At 33.1% G+C, this 20,999-nt stretch overlaps 1 protein-coding gene across 5 annotated transcripts in view; it reads right to left on the minus strand.

The window, feature by feature from the left end:
- fgd1 (FYVE, RhoGEF and PH domain containing 1) overlaps positions 1–20,999 on the minus strand; it is a 106,175-nt gene that overhangs the window by 17,047 nt on the left and 68,129 nt on the right. For 2 of the 5 annotated variants that reach the window (XM_056464072.1, XM_056464074.1), the window contains exons 2-6: positions 16,354–16,512; positions 12,501–12,690; positions 9,532–10,222; positions 5,796–6,034; positions 2,523–2,679 (exon numbers count right to left, since the gene is read on the minus strand). In XM_056464072.1, the coding sequence (XP_056320047.1) occupies positions 2,523–2,679; positions 5,796–6,034; positions 9,532–10,222; positions 12,501–12,690; positions 16,354–16,512 (1,436 nt within the window). Of the gene's footprint in view, positions 1–2,522; positions 2,680–5,795; positions 6,035–9,531; positions 10,223–12,396; positions 12,472–12,500; positions 12,691–16,353; positions 16,567–20,999 lie in introns of those variants that run through there. The other 3 variants (XM_056464071.1, XM_056464073.1, XM_056464075.1) reach the window with 2 other exon arrangements.

Here is a 20,999-nt window from a genome sequence, read left to right on the forward strand (position 1 = left end):
GCGCCACTGCATTGCCTCGCACAAACATATCTTGTAAATATTAACTTTTATATTGGATGCAACTAATTGTTTGACGGTACTAGTTTTTAATATAGTTTAATACATGTTTTTTTCTCAAAATGTATAATTTAAAACATATTTCCAACATTTATTTTCACACAATGAAACTAGATCACACAAGAAAAAATAAGCCTCGGCCTCCATGATTTCCCCTAAATGCTTAGTTTCACTTTGAAATGCAATAAAAAGTTAGTGTTGAATGAATGCTGTTTCATGTTGTCTTTAGCAATCATTCAAACTCTCTGAACACAGCCGAGCACAATCCAGAGAATCCGAGAACAGGCATTTAGCGTGATGAAACCCGCACCTTGCCTGATCTCCTTACAGCCGTCCTGTGATCTCAGATGGCAGCGCTTAATATTCCTCACACACTGGCAACCAGAGATGTTTGAAGCCTGATTGGGCCACCATTAGTATTCACCAGAACCTACAGCTGCCCAAAAAACACTCCTGCACCCACAGCGAATCACTCTTTCATCTGACGCACTCAATCATGGCAGAGTACCGTTCCACTGCGCTCCTGTCTGCGGCTGTGAAGGTGATTTTGCTGCTTCATTCGGTCCACGGGTGTGAATTATGCAGGCTTGCGCACAATTAACAGCGAAGAGAGTTTCTTATTTTCACACATTTTTGGCTGAGAGTGTGATTTCCTCAACAGTGCTCCACACATCTGACTGCCTCTACATTTAATGGCAAACCATTTCAGCATTATTGTTATTATTTTTTCACTGTACAAATCTTTTCACTTATTTTCATTGGGCAATAAATCCAATTGTGACAAAAGCAGCTTTTCTTACTTAGGGCCCTATCATACACCCAGCGCAATAAGGTGCAAGATGTGTTTGGCACGGTTTGCTGCTATTTTCAGACCAACGCAACAGTAGTTTTCATGTTTTGTGACATGTTATTTAAATAGCAAATCCATTTGTGCCACTTTGTGGACTCATGGGCATGCTGGTCTATAAAGGAGGTGTGTTAAGGCGCACTGTTTGCACGTAGCTATTTTGAGGAACTCAAATAGACTGAGCTGTTGACCAACTAAAATATTAAGTATTAAGTCCAGCGTAGATCACGCTAGTTATGCACCGATGGAGTTCTAAACGCTTACTGTGCGTTCACACCGAAAGCGGTGAGAGCGTCTGAGGTCGGTCTGGCGACAACGCTGTCTGGCTTCAGCTCTGGCGACAAGAGCGTCAAAATTCGCCACATTAATCTCCTATTTAAAGGGGCCGTTGCAGCATATCAGTAATAAAAATATGCTTTCTAGCGTGAAAATGTTGCACACTTCTGAATTCATTTCACAATGGAAGATCAAGTTGCATCTGGTGTGGCTTTGCTCCACTTGATTATCCAATATGTCCATATGTCTGAAATATTCTGAAGCAGCAATACTGTTTGTACTGTCGCATGAGATTCCCGCTTTTTTAAAGATAGATATATAACGTTACAACATTAAAGCACATCAGTAACTTATTTAATGTATGTTCCTGTAAGAAAACATAGTAAATAACTGAAAATCCGACAACCGTAATAATCAAACCCTTGGGAACAACTGTGGTAGGAACCAAAGTTCACAGGTTATGTTCTCTGAACTCCCCTCAAGCGGTGGACTTCCTTATTCTGATTGCTTGCCGCCAAACAGCATCATGGCTCATTACCATAAAACTGACTTGATTTCAACTCTCTTCGACGCTCACACCGGCGAAGACGCGCCGTGCTGCTCCTCGCCGCTGGCTCTCATTGAAAATGAATGACTTCTGGCTACTTTGAAGCTCTCACCGCTTTCGGTGTGAACGTACGGTTACACATTGGTTAATTCACACAAGATGTACAGAAATACACTAATATCTTTACATCCAGGATTAAAATGTTACGAAAATTATTATTTTCTACATAAATATGAAAAACAGCACCTCCATGTCTTCTTCACCTCGGTTGGGCTTTTTTCAGTTAATTCATGATAATCTGCATTTGTATAATGTTATTATTATCAGTAATATTATTTATTATATGCATATTTATATTTGGCACACTTTGTGAGTGTAAAAACTGAACGCTTTACTAGTGAGAAAACAGCTAAACAGACCATCTGCAGCACGAGGATAAAGAACGAGCCTCCTCCATTCGGCCTTCACTTTCTTGTTCTCTCTTTCGTGGATAAGGAAACGGTGTTGTAAACTCCACTGAAGACATCCATTAGTCTATTTATTTAATTTAATTTGTTAAGCGTAAAGATTTATTTCAAAACTATTTCTAAATTCAGCTGACTATAGAGATTTATTTTACGTTTTGTAAATAATAGGTCCCCTTTAACACACACCACTAATGGAAAGTATTAAGTTGTTTAAAAATATATATCATACCGCTCCAATTTAAACAACAAAATTAGTATTTATACAAGTTCTTTTTTTAATTACACAGCACTACAGGCTTAGTTCAGCAGAAAGCATTCTCTGGTGTACCTGGATGTTGTGAATGATGGTTTTGAACTGAGATGAGCGCTGCATCCAGGTGTTTACCAGCTCCATCGCATGGTCAAAGTTTTTCACATACTCGCCGTACATCTTCAGGAAAGGCGCCAGTTTCTGCAGGATGTCCCCGATGCGGGGGTTCAGATCCCTAAGGAGAGAGGAGCACAAGTCAAGGTTCATTCATCGTGTTAGTCCGAACTCTTAAAAAAGGTCACACTTCCTCTTACAAAATGGCAATATTTCTACACAGATTAGTTTAGAAAAATACATACGCGGCTTCTATTTGTTTGGATAATTTGAAACATATATAACATAACATAACATAACATAAATAATATAATATAATATAATATAATATAATATAATATAATATAATATAATATAATATAATATAATATAATATAATATAATATAATATAATATAATATAATATAATATAATATAACATAATATAATATAAAATAATATAACATAACATAACATAACATATATAATATAATATGATATGATTTGATATAATATAATATAATATAATATAATATAATATAATATAATATAATATTATATAATATAATATAATATAATATAATATAATATAATATAATATAATATAATATAATAATATAATATAATATAACATAACATAACATAACATATTATATATAATATGATATAATATAATATAACATAACATAACATAACATAACATAACATAATATAACATAACATAATATATATAATATAATATAATATAATATAATATAATATAATATAATATAATATAATATAATATAATATAATATAATATAACATAACATAACATAACATATATAATATGATATGATATAATATAATATAATATAACATAACATAACATAACATAACATAACATATATAATATGATATAATATAATATAATATAATATAATATAATATAATATAATATAATATAATATAATATAATATAATATATAATATAATGTAATATAATATAATATAATATAATATAATATAATACAATAATATAATATATTATAACATAACATAACATAACATAACATAACATAACATAACATAACATAAGATAATATATATAATATGATATAATATAATATAATATAACATAACATAACATAACATGACATGACATGACATGACATGACATGACATGACATGACATGACATGACATGACATGACATGACATGACATGACATGACATGATATGATATGATATGATATGATATAATATAATATAATATAATATAATATAATATAATATAATATAATATAATATAATATAATATAATATAATATATTATAACAGAAAATAACATAACATAACATAATATAACAACATAACATAATATATATAATATGATATGACATGTGATATGATATGATATGATATATGATATGATATGATATGATATGATATGATATGATATGATATATGATATAATATAATATAATATAATATAATATAATATATGATATGATATGATATGATATGATATGATATGATATGATATGATATGATATGATATGATATGATATGATATGATATAATATAACCACCCAGTTGTTTATACATAGTTAGGTATACAGTATAAGTATGTCTATCTTCATCTTTCCTGATCTAATATGTAAGTTTAATATATGTATTTTTTATCCCAAATACAAAAAAATGTGAACCATGAAGCATTATTCTAGTGTTACCCAAAAAATGATGATGCCATTTACTAAAACAGCCACTTGTAAAATTAGGCCTGAGATATTTATTAATGATTTTCTTTTTAACTGATAAACACTGTAATTTATTGAACTGTGCTTGAGTCTGCCACACCATACACTCTCAGAAAAAGTCTTACATGGTAGTACAAACAATGTTCCTTAAGGAACAGTTTTGTACCATTGTAAAAGTTGTACCTTATATGCTACAGAAAAGACCTCTTATGATAGTGTTCTGTACTTTTTATGGTACAATTGAAATGAAGGTACACAATTGTTCTTAAAAAAAGGTACATAAGTGTTGGACAACTCCTTTATTTCAATATCTATGAAAATAAATATTACTGGAAAGGCAAAGTGATTTCATGAATAATTTCTCTATTAAAACATGAATCCTCATTTAAAAGCTTCTGTTTAAAGAAACTCATAAACATTCATTATTAAGTTCTATAAAACAAAACAACTGGTAAAACAAAACTATAGATGTTGTAAACTAAACATTTAAAGCATGTTTAATAAATATTTGGTAGGCATTTAAGGATAAATACAACTTCATTACTGATATCCGCACCTTTTGGCGTTTATTCACAACGCATGTGAGCTGGCTAAAGTCAGACATTTTAGTATTGTAAAACTAATCATTGTGCACATCTCGTAACAGTACTTTTGCATAATTTTTATTTTAAAATTAAGTAAATTCAGTTAACTTTTATATGATTACAAAGGTATTGTGTGAAAATTGGAGAAAAAAAATGTTTTATTTTGAGGATGGAAGAATGAATTTCTGTAACATGTTTGTGAAAAGTGTTGTGAAATGTTTAGCAAAAAAATAGATCTTTTGATTTATGTTAAAATATTTTTTATTTTTTATTGTAAATGAAAAAGGTGCATTTACACAAAAGAAACTTTGTTTAAAATCTATTTGATGTTTTATATTTACTGAAAATAAATTGATGCATTTTGGATAAAACAAAATGCCTTTAAATAGTTCTTGAATGAACACATTTGACACTGTTAAGGTACAAAGTGTCTTGTAACTGTAGTGGCACCTTCATGGATCAGATTTGTACCTTTGATGAAGGTTCAATATTGTATCTGCAGGTTTTAAAAACCAAAGGTACATTTCTGTCTCTGATGGTACAAATCATGTTCTTAAAGGTTCAAACTGCAATGGTACAAATTTGTTTCTTTGTCTTAAGGTACAATGCTGTTCTATAAAAAGGTACAGCCCCACTGACATGGGTTTGTACCTTCTTTGGTACAACATTGTACCATTTTTTCTGAGAGTGTACTTAAACCTTTAAATTGCACTTTTTGAATAGCTGAATACTAGTATCTTGAAAAATATATAGTCAAATATTATGTACTGTCATCATGGCAAAGAGAAAAGAAATCAGTTCTTAGAAATGACTTATTAAAACTATTCTGTTTAGAAATAAGTTGAAAAAATCTCTCCATTAAACAGATATTTGGGAAAAAATATACAGACGGGCTAATAATTCTGACTTTAACTGTAAATGCATCGTCTCTCTCACCATTCCTCCATACGTTTCTCCAGCGCAGGCAGCAGGAACTGCTGGTGGAAGCAGTAGATGGAGCAGATGTTGGAGAAGATACCCATAACCATCTCACAAGGGAAGGAGCTGCGGGCTCGAGCCTCCTCCATCAGCTGAGCGCAGAACACCTGGTCCAGGAGGTGCAATCTGGACACGTACGCCTTCTCCGTATGCAGGAGCTCATTAGCAATGTTGAACACCCGTTGCTGGACCGACATCTGCCAAACAACAACAGGTTTCAACATCCCTGCACATCTGTGACAAGAAGCTGGACTAAAGAGTGAATAAATAAAGTTCTGATTCTGCCAACTGTGTGCATATACAGTGCACAGCATAAATGAGTACACCCTAACATTAATCTCTCTTTTAAATTGATCATTTCTATGACTTGTTCTACGAGATATTTGTGCGGTCACACTTTATTTTGATGGTCCGTTTGTTGAATTTAAGTTACACTGCATCTACATGCCAACTAATTCTCATTAGATTATCAGTAGACTGTTAGGTTGGGGTTAGGGTTGGGTTTAGGGTTAAAGTAAGTTGACATGTACATGCAAAGTTTCTTATAGTCAGTTATTTGTCTGTTGAGGGAGCATTATCAACAGATATTAAGCAGACAGTCTACTAATACTCAAATAGATCATCAAAATGAAGTGTTACCATTTGTGCAAATCTAGTTTGTTGGTTTTACTTTATATTAGTCAGTAAAAAAGGCAAAATCTAATCGAAACTAATCTAAAAAATAAAAAAAACATGTACAATCATGATGTAAAACATTAGGAAATACAACAATTACATTTAGTTTCATTTTCTGAAGGTTATTTTTTATATTTTTAACACCTCAAATGCTTTTTTCCCCTTATCCTTAAGATGTTGGGTGACCTATGGAGTCAATTCAGGGCCTTAAAGTTTTTATTTTATACATTTATAAGGCTTACACATTGTTTTTTCCTGGGAATAATATTTCTAAAGGAGTTGTTGACATTGAATTGAACCCGATTTTATTAAAAATCCAAACTATACGAACATAAAAATTAAACAAAACAAATCTGAAACATTTGTTGTGTGTAATAACTAGGGCCAGACGGAATCTGCGGATGTTTTTTTGCCATTTCTGTGGAATTATTTTGGGAGTATCATAACTAAAACCTTAATATGTGAAATAAAAAATAATATCTTTTAAACTTTTTTTTATGTTTAAAATGCAAATCCAATTAGATTCACTTTATTTGGCAAACAAAGCAAGTCTCTCATATAATATATCTACTAAAAGACAGCAAATATTACTGTACAAACTGCATTTTACATAAATCAGATGAACATTTTCATATTAGGCATTTTCATATTACTGTAATTAATTAAAAAACTGAATAAATATAGATTTACACACATTTACTCAAGTAAATGAACAGAATTAATGATGGGCCTAAAATCTGCGTAAAATCTGTGGAATTCTGCGCGTGCAGATTCCGTGTGGGCCTAGTAATAACAAGGGAATGACAGAAGGAGAAAGGCCTGAATTACAGAAATGTATTTAATACTTTATATAAAAGGCTTTTTTGGTGATGGCAGCTTAAAGGTGCCCCTCATATGGAGAATGAAGTCACATGCATTGCTCAGGTATGGTTATTTTCACAGACTTCGACAGAGTGTAAAAAACTTGATGCTTCTGTGGGTCTCGTCTGTCAAATCTAATCTTTATTTTGTATTTTCAATTGGATTCAAGTCAGGTGATTGGTTGGGCCATTCTACTGCTTGATTTTCTTTCTCTGAAAGCATTCAAGAGTTTCCCCTCGCTGTGTTTTGGATCATTGTCTTATTGAAAAGTCCACCCTGGTTTCATCTTCATTATCCTGCTAATGCAGAGTATATATAGGAATCAGAGAGTGAAATTCAATACCTTTTCAGACTTTTAAGACTCAGTCCATACATTATAAGACCATCATAATTACCACTTTTCAATCGGAAACACTGGCGAGATTTTAACTGCATAACTATTATTAACAGCATATTTACTAGGGTTGCACAATACTGGAATTCGGTACCATTTGGATACTGAAATTTTAAAAATGCCCATTTCCCGCTAACATTTGAGCACTGTTGAGCTCGTTCTTAAACAGCGCTGTTTGCCATTGTGTTCACATGCTCAACAGAAATGACTGTGATTGGCCGTGAAGGTCATCAGTTCACCAAACTCACCGCTGTTTACTGAGTGTAACCACAGATACAGGGACACTGGAGCTTTTTAAAGCCGCGATTCATCAGCGGATCGCTCGTATGTCAGCTTATAGACAAAACAGCTGATCGACATGACTTTGAAACGCTCCAGTCTCCCTGTATCCGTGATAGACCCTTTTCACATTTACGGGTTTCTCAGTAGTGGAAGTCGTCATAGTTGGGTGAATTTAGAGCGCAGTGAATTGGAGAGTGCAACAAATATATTTTTTTAGAATCCCATTTGCTGAAATAATAAAAGAAAAACTTAACAATGGTGTTATCAAGACTTTCAGATGAAGGAAAAAATTTGTATGAGACTGATGACAGCAGTCAGAGAAGAGAATAACATCAAGCTTACTGCCCTGTTCCATAGACGCTGCATTAGAAACACCTTGCATACGCGGCAATTCGATTTTTGTAATTTAAAGCAAAGATGATATAATACATACATACATACATGCACATAAATGTTCATCCGTTTTTTAAAAAATTCTAAATATTAAAAACTTTTAGGTATTTAAGATGCTGATGACCGTTAAACACATCATAACAGGCTTATGAAAAGGATCCATTACACTTAGTAAACAGCGGTGAGTTTGGTGAATTGATGACCTTCACTGCGAATCACAGTCATTTCTGTTGAGCACATGAACACAATGGCAAATCAGTGCCGTTTAAAAACGTGCTCAACAGCGCTCAAATGTTAGCGGGAAATGGACGTTTTTAAAATTTCAGTAATATTTCCTAGATAATAATGTAAGAAACTAATCCAAAACTAAAGCATTATTCACATACTGAATAAAAATCTATTTAGATTTTTAAGAAATTAAGATTTATTAAGGTTAAGAAGTCTATTAAGCTAATTCTGCAGGTATTTACTGCAGTTACCAAAGCAACACCATTTTTTCTGCAGTTCTAAAGCAGCATGATGTCAAATCTAGCAGGATTTCATTGATTTCATAAACTATATAGCATCCTGATATTCGCAGATTTAATTCAGGCAAACTTTAGCATACAACCATATATTGCGTAATCAAAAATGATATAAAATTTAATAGCATTACAAGCATTTAAGACGTTTTAATACTTTTTAATAAGGGCCTTAAATTTCTCTACATTGACTTATCAACTTTTAATAATTTTTAAGACCCAGCAGACACCCTGTAATAACGAAGTGCAGAGAGTTGCTAAAGAACTACTGAGAGATTTCAGCTGCTGTCTGGGCTTTAACTGCCTTTCTACACCTCCCTTTCTTCATGTGTTCAATACTTTTTCCCTGTGTCCTTTCATTTTATTACACATAACTTCATTTGTAAACTAATTAGATTTGTTTTCCTTGCATATATGGATTTATTAGGTTGTTATCAACATCTTGTCAACAGCACCTTTAGAAATATGTTTTCTGAGAAAAATAGTGACGTGTTCAATACTTGTTTGCCCCACTGTTAATAAAACCATGTAGATGTAGTATATGGCATCAGCAAAGCACCGTTCTGACCTCAGTGGAGTCTTGTCGTTCAGCTTTGGGCAGAGGTTGTAGAGCCATGGGGTTCATCTCACTCTCGTCCCCACTGCCCTCCTCCAGATCACTGTCTCCCTCTGAGTCTCTACCGGCCTCCACACCACCGGCCCCCTCTCCGTCAGGACCCTCCACATAACTACATGAAATCCCTGGTCCTGGGCTACACGGACAAATCTCCCGCTCATGACCGACCCGATCCTCATCCCCAACAAAGCAAAGTTCCTCGCTGTGTGAAGGAGAACTGATGCTGTCGATCCCGCTGTCCCGATTGGCCAACTTCCCGTCCATCTGCGCTGGGGGGAGGGACAATCGGTCAGAGGGGATTTCTGATTGGTTGGCTGTCATCTCCATATTGTCCAGCAGTTTATCTGAAGCGCCGTAGCCTGATTCCATGGAGAGGCGCTTATCTGAGCAGGACGCCCCAAGTTCGCTGTCATCTTCTTCAGTTTCATCTACATCTTCTTCTTCTTCCTCTTCCTCCTCTTTTTCTTCTTTCTCAAGCTCGTCCTCAGCCAGCGGCGCCTCTAGAGGTTCCTGAAGGGATGTGCAGGGCAGGATGAACTCTGATGTTTGAGGACTAAGTGAACCAGGAGTGCCCTGCTGATCCGGGACCCGAGGGGTACACATCACGCCCCCAGTGATATCTGGCACCACGATTATCTGCTCCCTGAATATTAAACACAAAAAAGCACAAATAAATATATTATAATATAAGATGAATATGCAAAACATTTTGTGATACGTGTATATATAAATATCTAAAACACATCATTATGCTGAATAAAAATGTATTAAATAAACACATTTAAATAAAATAAATATAAAAATAAATGTAAATAATATAGATTTATATCACTAAAAACCTTTTTACACTCAAATATACTAAATAAGATAAATTTAATTAAACATTAATTTAAACATTAATTTACTTAAGACTTAAAAATAAATACAAACGTATCCAAGAAATGAAAAATAATGTATATAAAAATGTAAGATTCATGCTAACAATAAGAAAAAGTATTAATAACTGTATTAATATCTGCAATTCTACTTACTTTTTTGTTTTCCTTTACATTTAAAAACAAAACAAAAAACTTACAGAAACATTCCTCAAAAAGTCATAATATCACAGGACTTCTTCAGTACATTTTGTTTTGCAAGTATTAAATAGCTAAAGTAACAAAAGATTTACTATATTTTTATATCTATATAATAGTTTATGCTTAAAATAAGAATCAATTTCTAATGTAGCTGTGATTACATTTCCCTTTACCTTAAGTTTGGTAAGATTTCAACTTGTTACAAGAACCTATAGTTATATTGTCTAGAAAGTGTCAATGTTTTGTGCATCTTAAAAGTTTTTTCATGTACCTTAAATTTAAAACAAAAGTAAATAAGAAAAAAAATTATTATTATCAGTCATTTTGTGATTAAAATAGCCAAGATCTCACACAAAGTACATCTTGTAAATCATATGTAATATTTTGACTTAAACTATCCGTTTTGATATAAATATATAATTCTATATGTTTTGATTTAAATATCTGTATTTTTGGCGACGCAGTGGCACAGTAGGTAGTGCTGTCGCCTCACAGCAAGAAGTTCGCTGGTTCGAGCCTCGGCTGGGTCAGTTGGCGTTTCTGTGCGGGGTTTGCATGTTCTCCCAGTGTTGCCGTGGGTTTCCTCCTGGTGCTCCGGTTTCCCCCACAGTCCAAAGACATGTGGTACAGGTGAATTATGTAGGCTAAATTGTCCGTAGTGTATGAGTGTGAATGAGTATGTATGAATGATTCCCAGACTTGGGTTGCAGCTGGAAGGGCATCCGTTTCGTAAAACATATGCTGGATAAATTGGTGGTTCATTCCGTTGTGGCGACCCCAGATTAAGCCGAAAAGAAAATTAATGAATGAATGATATGTGTATTTTTATATAATATATGATTATTTTATATAATATAATATAATATAATATAAATGATATGATATGATATGATATGATATGATATAATATAATATAATATAATATAATATAATATAATATAATATAATATAATATAATATAATATGATATAATATAATATAATATAATATAATATAATATAATATGATATAACATAACATAATATATATAATATGATATGATATAATATAATATAATATAATATGATATAATATAATATAATATAATATAATATAATATAATATAATATAATATAATATAATATAATATAATATAATATAATATAATATAATATAATATAATATAATATAATATAAATGATATGATATGATATGATATGATATGATATATGATATGATATAATATAATATAATATATAATCACTAAAACTAAACATATTTTCTCCAGCAAAATGAAAGATTTCGTCTCTTGTTTGCCTGTGATCAACAAACAGAAAATTATCACTCGACAGCCCTCAGATCTGACTATAGTTATGAATAATAAACTGTACAGTAATGTAAAAAGCATTATATATATATACATATATATATATAATGTTTTTAAGTAATATAATATAATATAATATAATATAATATAATATAATATAATATAATATAATATAATATAATATAATATAATATAATATAATATAATATAATATAATATAATATAAATTTCTCTAGCAAAGAAAGATTTACTGTTACTGTAAACTTTATTGTCCCCTTTTGGGGTGATTTGTTCTGCAGCGTAATAGATTTACAACATCATACCACACACTTAAGACAAACATTAAACAACATTAATCGTACTAAAAACAGTGGCTACCTCTTCCCATTAAAATTTAGCAAATCAATCACACAAGGAACAAATGAATTAGTTTACCTGTGATCAACAAATGGAGATATCATCACTCGACAGCACTCATGACTGACTGTAGTTATGAATAATAAACCGTACAGTAATGTCTGTTTGTGTTGCTCTCTCACCTCTCAAACTTCTCGATGAGCGAAAGGACACAAGTGGGGGAGGAGCTTCCCTCTGCCCTCGGCAAGGTGGCGCGTGATTGGCGGGGGTCGGCTGGCAGTGGGCGGGATGGTGGTGGTGGTGGGAGGGGCTTGTCTGGGGGGCGGGGCCTTCGAGTGTTCTGCTGCTGTAGATGAGGGGGTTTCGGGGGCACTGAACGAGACAAGATCAATACAGAAATCAATAAAGTGAGACTGGTGCACGATCACATGACTGCAACAGAGAGAGACACACAGATATTAAGTGGAACAACAGCGGAGACTGTACTTTTATTTATGCACCATAACTGCATATTGTTTTATATCAAAATAATTGATTCATGAGGTCAATTTAAAATACAGATAATATTAAAATAATAATGACTTATATGTAGATAGATAAAAGTTTTGTACTTCCTGTATGTACATTACAAAGCATGCACTACTATTGTTATAGTAATAAAAGTTAAAATCATTCATTCATTTTGGTTATTTTAAACATTGTTTATATTACTTATACATTTATTTTATTAAATTACATTAAAATAATGAGAAAACAGAAAAAAATTGTAATAATTTTTATGCATTACTATTGTTATTATGCTTGTTATGATCTAAAATGCTTATTTAAATCAGAAACAAATGTACTAATCATTGTACTCCACATTAAACTCTATCAAATATGAAATATAGCAGTTCAGAATTGTATTACTCTCTCTATTGCTTTTGTTCGCACTAAACTGGGTAAGAAGGCTTTAATGTATATTAATATTCTTCAGTCTAAATGACAAAAATGGGTGTCTTTGGATCATTTTAAGTCAATTGCTCAGCAAATGGAGGGTGATTCTGATTTGTAATAGTTTTAAGTGTTCTTATTGTGTAGTTTGTCCTGTAACGTCTGTAAAATCAAGTCTTGTTCATTTTGGCCAGGACACTCCTGCTCAGAGAGTCTTTTTTAGGTAAATTAGGGTTAAATAAAATAATTAAGTAATTCATTCGTTATTTTTCAGAACTTGACTGTAATTTTCCCTGTATTACACCCTTGATCACAATAATTACCTTAGACATAATTCAAAATATATTTTAAATGATTATATGTATTATCATTATATATATATATCTTTATAATAATATATCTTTAAAAAGTAAAATATAAACATAAAAACAAGATAAGAAAAGTTAGAGTTAGTTTGTTTAAATTAAAGGTACTTGTTTTGTCTGAATTATATATATTTTTTATTTGATGAATTTCTTTTAAAAATGCAGTTTAGTTTTCTCATTTAACAAAATATATTTTTATTTTACAAAGAAATGTGCAGCATTAGAGAAATAAAAAGGCCTCTTGTTCATTTCTAAATTGTCAGCTAATTTTGTAAAAAAAAAATTGTAATATAGTGAGATCAGTATGGTCAATTGTATCGAATCATTAGTAAATCTTTGCATCTCAAATATAAATATAACTTATACCACTTTATAACTTATACCTCTATCGTGCACTTGCTGCTATTGCACTGCTGGTTAGACCGAAACTGCATTCCGTTGCCTTGTACTTGTACATGTGTAGTGACAATAAAGTTGAATCTAATCTAATCTAATCTAATCTAATATTTTAATGAGGGTAACGTTTAATTTTAGGTTGAACTCTCCCTTTAAACTGCCTCAGCAGTTAATATTGATATAAGACGTTAATATTAGGTTAGATTTAGGTTGTGAAGTCAGGTGACCAAAATTCAATGTCTAGCCAGTGTCTAAGGACGTTATTTTGATGTCCAATAACGATGTCAAATGACGTTGATATTTGATTGATTTTAGGTTGTGTTGGATGACTAAAATCCAACGTCGAGTCAACATCCTAAACCAACGTCACATTGACATCAAATACTGATATTTATTCGTCAGGTATGCCAACCAAAATCCAATGTCTGATAGACGTCATGGTAACGTCCACACAATGTCAAGCTGTAACATCATTAGACATTGATATTTGGTTGTTTTAGGTTGTGTTGGAAAGTGACCAAAATCCAACGTCTGTCTGATGTTGGACACTGACGTCGGTCTGATGTTGGGTTCTGACATCAACCCGATTTACATTTCCACTCAAAATATACAACGTCAATCTAACATCATGTGGACATCCTGTGCCTGCTGGGTGAGGCCATGTCCATACTAACAGGGTTTTCATTTAAAAATGCATATTTTTCTCTCCATTTTTGCCATCCGTTCACAACAAGACAAAGTTTTTAGGTGACAAAAAACATCTTATGTTTGAAATACGCTCTCCAAAGTGGATAAATTAGAAAACAGTGTTTGAGTCACAGTGTGGACTGTGAAAATGGAGGTTTTCAAATGCATTTTAGTCATGTGACCAGCTCAGATAAATGGTGGATGACATTGTACAGCACTTGTTTTGGATATTGTCTGTTTGACAGCATTGTTAAAGATTACTTTCACTTTATACATGCTCCAGATTGCTTTTCTTCAAAAGACACAGAATGTTTAATCAGAGCTGTTGTTTCGGCATGTCTCCCAGTCTAATTTCTCCCACGCTTTTGCAACTTTTATACTCCTGTGTTACTCACAGAAACAGCTCCACCGAACTGTTGGTCCAATTTAAAAAAACGTGGTTCTTCTCCTCAACATGTTGCTGCAACATTTAAAAGAGCTGGAAAGTAAATGAACACCTTAACGCATACTCAGTACACCCACTGTTTTCAGTCATTTCAGTATGGATGACCAAATTTTGGGAAATAATACAGTCTACAATTAAAAAAAAACAGATTATTTTAGATTTTTAAGTTTTCTACAAAAAACAGGAAACTTTTCATACGTTTTGCCTGTTTGTTTACACAACAACGTTGTTGTTTTTGGGACTGAAAGCACACAAATTTGAAAACAGGTTTTAAAATGGAAGCTTTTAAAAAAGCCACCATTTTCATGCCCGTTTCAACACCTGAAAACAAAAGTCTATAAAAACAATTATGTCATGCGCATGTTCACTTAGACGTTGATATTTGGTTGCGTTTAGGTTGCATTGGAAAGGGACCAAAATATGTCTGTCCGACGTTGGACATTGACGTTGGTCTGACGTTGGGTTCTGACATGTCATGTTTTTTCTGAACGCTGCCTTAATGCACAAGCAGCTAAAACTCGCACATTCAGAAGTGGGAACCGGCGAACTTGCAACAACTTTAATCATAAGGTAAACACAAAACAACAGTTTCCATCTATAGCTACTTCGTGGGACTTGACACTTGTAAACACTCGCTCCAATAGGTTTGTGAGGCTCTCGGTCCCGCCCACATTGGTCACAGCTACCAAGCCGACCAATCACAGAGCTTGCGCTAAGCGTCATTGCGACGTGTAATTAAATTTATTGAGAGGTGCATGTCAGCGTCCGCCATGGCGAGGGCTATGCAACCGTTTGAAGGCTGAAGTAAAAATCAGCCTTAACAGTATTGAGGTACAGCAATAAAATAATCACGTAAATCAGGTAATGATATAAAATCATGTAAAATAACACTCGGTACAGTTTAGTTAAAGTTGTCCTAAAACTATTCAACAGCACCCATTCTTATCTTGATGAACTTTTTTGATCCACTTCAAATATTGACTACTGTCTTCACTATATAACTAAATTGTTAAAAGTTACAAACTTGATCATTTCTTATGCCTAAATGGTTTAAATTATAATCACAACTCAACACTGCAAATACTGTAGTGTAACTATTGTAGATTTGCATATTGTGATATCAATGGTGAAACGATATTGTGCAGCCCTAGAATACAACATCTCAATATTGGCTATATCATTGCGTAAATATAGCCTTAGAGAACCCACCTTGAGGCTTTGGCCCAGGTAAAGGTGGCCGTGTTTTAGGAGGTGGAGGCGGGACGTCCTGAGGGCCGTTCTCACTTGTGCCATTGCAGTGCTGCGGTTCCAGGGGTCCGGGGTCGGAGCAGAGGCGCTGTGGGGTCTCGTGGGCTCCGAGGCAGGGGCCTGGATCAAGGGACAGACTCTTGGTTAGGAGCCGTGGACTGGATGAAGATGAGCCTGACAGACAGAGAGAGTGATTTGGAGAATCTCAATAAATGCCTGATGGTCTGGCACAACCAATGAAGTTATTGGTTTCGTTTGAGCAGGATTGGGCCAAAATAAGGCTTGTTTAGCTTCTTTTGAGTTTAAAAAACACCACTCTCTCTTTCATAGTCAGAGTTTTGTGATAAAATAGATGAATATACATGATACTGTGAGCTCAAATCAGGACTGAAATGGGAATTAAATTGGCAAGTAAATAAAACAACAAGTACTTGTAAGCGATGCGAGTGATTTTAAAAGACAGACCAACACTGATGATTCACGAAACTTCTTACAACCATGATTACAGTTTTTTTCTCAGAAACAACACATAAATATCCCCCAAAACAATGAGAGATTTGATTAGATTTGATTTAGAGAATAATACTGTAAAAAAAATTCATTCATTTATTTATTTTCCTTCGGCTTAGTCTCTATTTCAGATGTCGCCACAGCAAAACGAACCGCCAATCTATTCCAGCATATGTTTTACTCAGCGGATGCGCTCCCAGTCACAACCCAGTACTGGGAAACACCCATACACACTCACATTCAAACACACTCATACACTATGGCCAATTCAGTTCATCCAGTTCCCCTATAGTGCATGTCTTTGGACTGTGGGGGAAACCGGAGCACTCAGGGGAAACCCACGCCAACACGGGGAGAACATGCAAACTCCACACAGAAACTCCAACTGATCCAGCCGGGACTAACCAGCGACCTTCTTGCTGTGAGGCCACAGTGCTAACCACTAAGCCACTTTGCCGCTCATAATTTTTTTTTTATTATTATTAAAATAACAATTTCTAAGTTAACATCTTTTCAAATGCAATTTATTCTTATTATACTATGCTGAATTTCCAGTATACTGATTTGCTGCTCAAGAAACATTTCATATCAGTTTAATGCGTCCTTGATAATTACATTTCTTTCAAAAAACACAAAAAGTTAAATTTCTGAACAATAATATTAATTTTGATGATGGCAAAAACACATTTTTTTTTAAATAAATATTTTTAATAAACAAAAAAAATTGAGATTTTAGGGTAAAATCTATTTTTGCATATTGATCATCTACAATCGTACTGTTATCTTTATTAAATAAAGAAACCCAAATAAGTTTTTTATTTTTTAATCATATTATTATTATTATTATTATTATTATTATTATTATTATTATTATTATTATTATTATCTGTATTATTCATATTATTATTATTATTATTATTATTATTATTATTATTATTATCTGTATTATTATTATTATTATTATTATTATTATTATTATTATTATTATTATTATCTGTATTATTATTATTATTATTATTATTATTATCTGTATTATTATTATTATTATTATCTGTATTATTATTATTATTATTATTCATATTATTCATATTATTATTATTATTATTATTATCTGTATTATTATTATTATTATTATTATTATTATTATTATTATTATTATCTGTATTATTATTATTATTATCTGTATTATTATTATTATTATTCATATTATTCATATTATTATTATTATTATTATCTGTATTATTATTATTATTATTATTCATATTATTATTATCATGGATGCAAGGAGCATAAGAAACTTTCAACAGTGAAACAGTAAATCCTGAACATTAGTATATCTGAAATCTCATTTGCAGGTGTGGAAAGAGTACTGAAAAATCATACTCAAGTAAAAGTACCACTACTTTTGCCCAAAAATGTAGCGCAAGTAAAATTATCTGTTGTAAAAATTACTTAAAGTATGAGTAAAAAGTCGACCTTTTAAAACTACTCAAGAGTAGTGAGTAGTGAGTATTACACTGTGTAAGGCTGATGCATTTACATGCAATTTGTGCATGTGTGTGAAAACGAAACATTCTGTAGTGCATTTAGTTAGTGTTTAAAGGCATTTGGTGATTTCAGTCATCATACAGTAAACATCCTTCATCTTTTCGTCAGTGACAATCAGTCTAAACAGTGTCTTGGTCATTGCATGTAAAGATTTTAGACATCTTCTCGGATCCTTTTAATGCTCCAGATGGGTTGTTGCATTTATAAAGTGCCAATGTCTTGGGGTTGTTCAGTATGATGTGATTTACTTTCTATGTGCAATTTGATTGGACGGGAATCACGGGACTGATTTTTCTACTAAGCCAATCACCGTAGACAAGAAAAAATAAAGTAGTGTCTGCAGATTGAGGGAAAATAGTGTATTAAAAGTACCAATACAGCACTAAAAATGTACTCAAGTGAATGAAAAAGTACACATTTTTAAAACTACTTAGTAAATTATAATTCCTGAGAAAAACTACTCAATTACAGTAATTTGAGTATTTCTAATTTATGACTTTACACCACTGATCATTTGCATATGCGCTCTATAGTGTAATGCAATGTAATGTAAACTACCCCAAACCATAGTGTAAATTTTAATAACAATAAAAAAGTTATTTCTACTAAATTGCTAGTAAATCCATTCAAAAAGTAAAAATGACTATCATGATCACCTCAGACAGCATGCGCTTTAAGAACCAACAAGAGAGAAGAAAACAAGACAGGCAAATTCAATCCAGGCTAATTTAATGGAGCCGGTTGGGCGTAATGGATTACAGTTCGGCTGAGTGATGTGTCTGAACGCCAGAAAGCATAAATGTACAACACGTTTCCACACAAATCACAAGCTAGCTCAATAAACTGTGAGTCCAGATCCACTGATAACTCCAAGTATATACTTGACATCAATCCTAGGCTTAAATCACAGCCCGATTTGTGCTGACAATGTGAACATGACATCAGACTGTATATAAAGACTTCTGGGTATATCAGGAAATCGTGCACGGCCGGCCTGTGTTAAATAGGTCAGTGTGTTAAAGGGGACACGTCAGAGAAATCGGACTTTTTCTCTATTTAAAGGGGACCTATTATGCAGTTGTGTGGGAACAGTGTGTGAATATATTCAGCCTCTAATGGTAAAAATGTATTCATTCTATTTTTTATAATCACACTTGATAAAAACAGTCTGCAGAAACACTTTGATTGACATTCTCCTTTTGTACATGTCATAAGAGGTGGAAAGCCCCGGCTACTTGTGATTATCTCTCCATCATTAGCATAAACAGCCCTGAGTGAGAAGCAGCTGTCTGCCATTACTCCTGTTTCACTCCGCAAGCAAAAGCAGGGCGTGAGCAGCGTGTGAGCAGCGTTGTTATGAACCGCACAGTTTTGCATGTATGTTCTTTCTGTCTCTATCTGTCTCTCTCGATCTCTCTCTCTCTCTACTGACCCTATCTTTTTTACAGGTACCGCCTACTTCGAAGCACTATTGGTTGACAGGACTGTCAATCTAAATCAACCGTGTGACGACGACTTCTCTCCCTGCCAATCACGCTTGTTGCAGAGCCCTTTAAATCGGAAGCGGCAACGGGAAGAGATCAGCTGCTGCTGCTGTTGTTGATGTTTTGGCGTGTTGTCTGTTTGGTGGTGTCCGTGTGTTTTGTAGCTGTTACGGATGATGACTTTGAGTGAGATTTACTGATGTTGACTTTGAGTGAGATTTGTTTGAGAGTTCTGATGTGTGTTTTTACATCTCTAGCCCGCTTATGCTCCATTCAAAATCCTTCTGTGACTTTTGACAAGGGAGATCCGGAACAACATAGTAAGTCACGTGACATACATACTTTGCACGCAGGATTATTGATGTATAGACACACGTTAGCGAAGTGCGCTAATTTTGTATTTCTATTTTTCAGATTAGTGTAAGTTCAGGGCGTATTTGGCGCTGAAGACTTTTCTTTTCATATTGTTTTCTTATTTAGTGGTTTGGGGAGGAGTTTAAGGGAATATTTTTGTTATATTTATTTCTTTGATTTTGCTTGCGCATTTTCAGCTCCCTCTCCCGGGTTTATCTTGGTTATTTTCAACTTCATCTTATTGTTTATATATATTGTAAATACTGTGGGAGCAATAAATCTTTTGCGGTGCTAATTTGTAGTTGTGTCTTCTCTTGCCATTTTTAATCTCCAGTTTATACTTTGGTCATCTTTATGTTACTCCTTTTAATTCCCTAGACATATTTTCATCAAGGATCGTAACAAGTGTGTATGGAGAGCAGAAGCAGCACGCAGGCATTTGCCTTTCACACCGACTGCGTTCTGCTGTGTAAAGCATATGCTGGATAAGTTGGCGGTTCATTTTGCCGTGGCGACCCCTGATGAATAAAGGGACTTAGCCGAAGGAAAATGAATGAATTATTATCATTATTACTTCATTTTATTATTAAATTCTTTAATATTTATATTAATTTGGGTGTACTAATGTTTGGACTGTTACTTTGTTTTTGTTTTTTTGTTACATTAGTTCCAGTTCCAGTTTGCTACTGAATAATCTAATGTATGAAGATG

The sequence above is a fragment of the Danio aesculapii genome, chromosome 8 (genome assembly GCF_903798145.1).
Source record: "Danio aesculapii chromosome 8, fDanAes4.1, whole genome shotgun sequence".
In the NCBI taxonomy this organism is placed as follows: domain Eukaryota; kingdom Metazoa; phylum Chordata; class Actinopteri; order Cypriniformes; family Danionidae; genus Danio; species Danio aesculapii.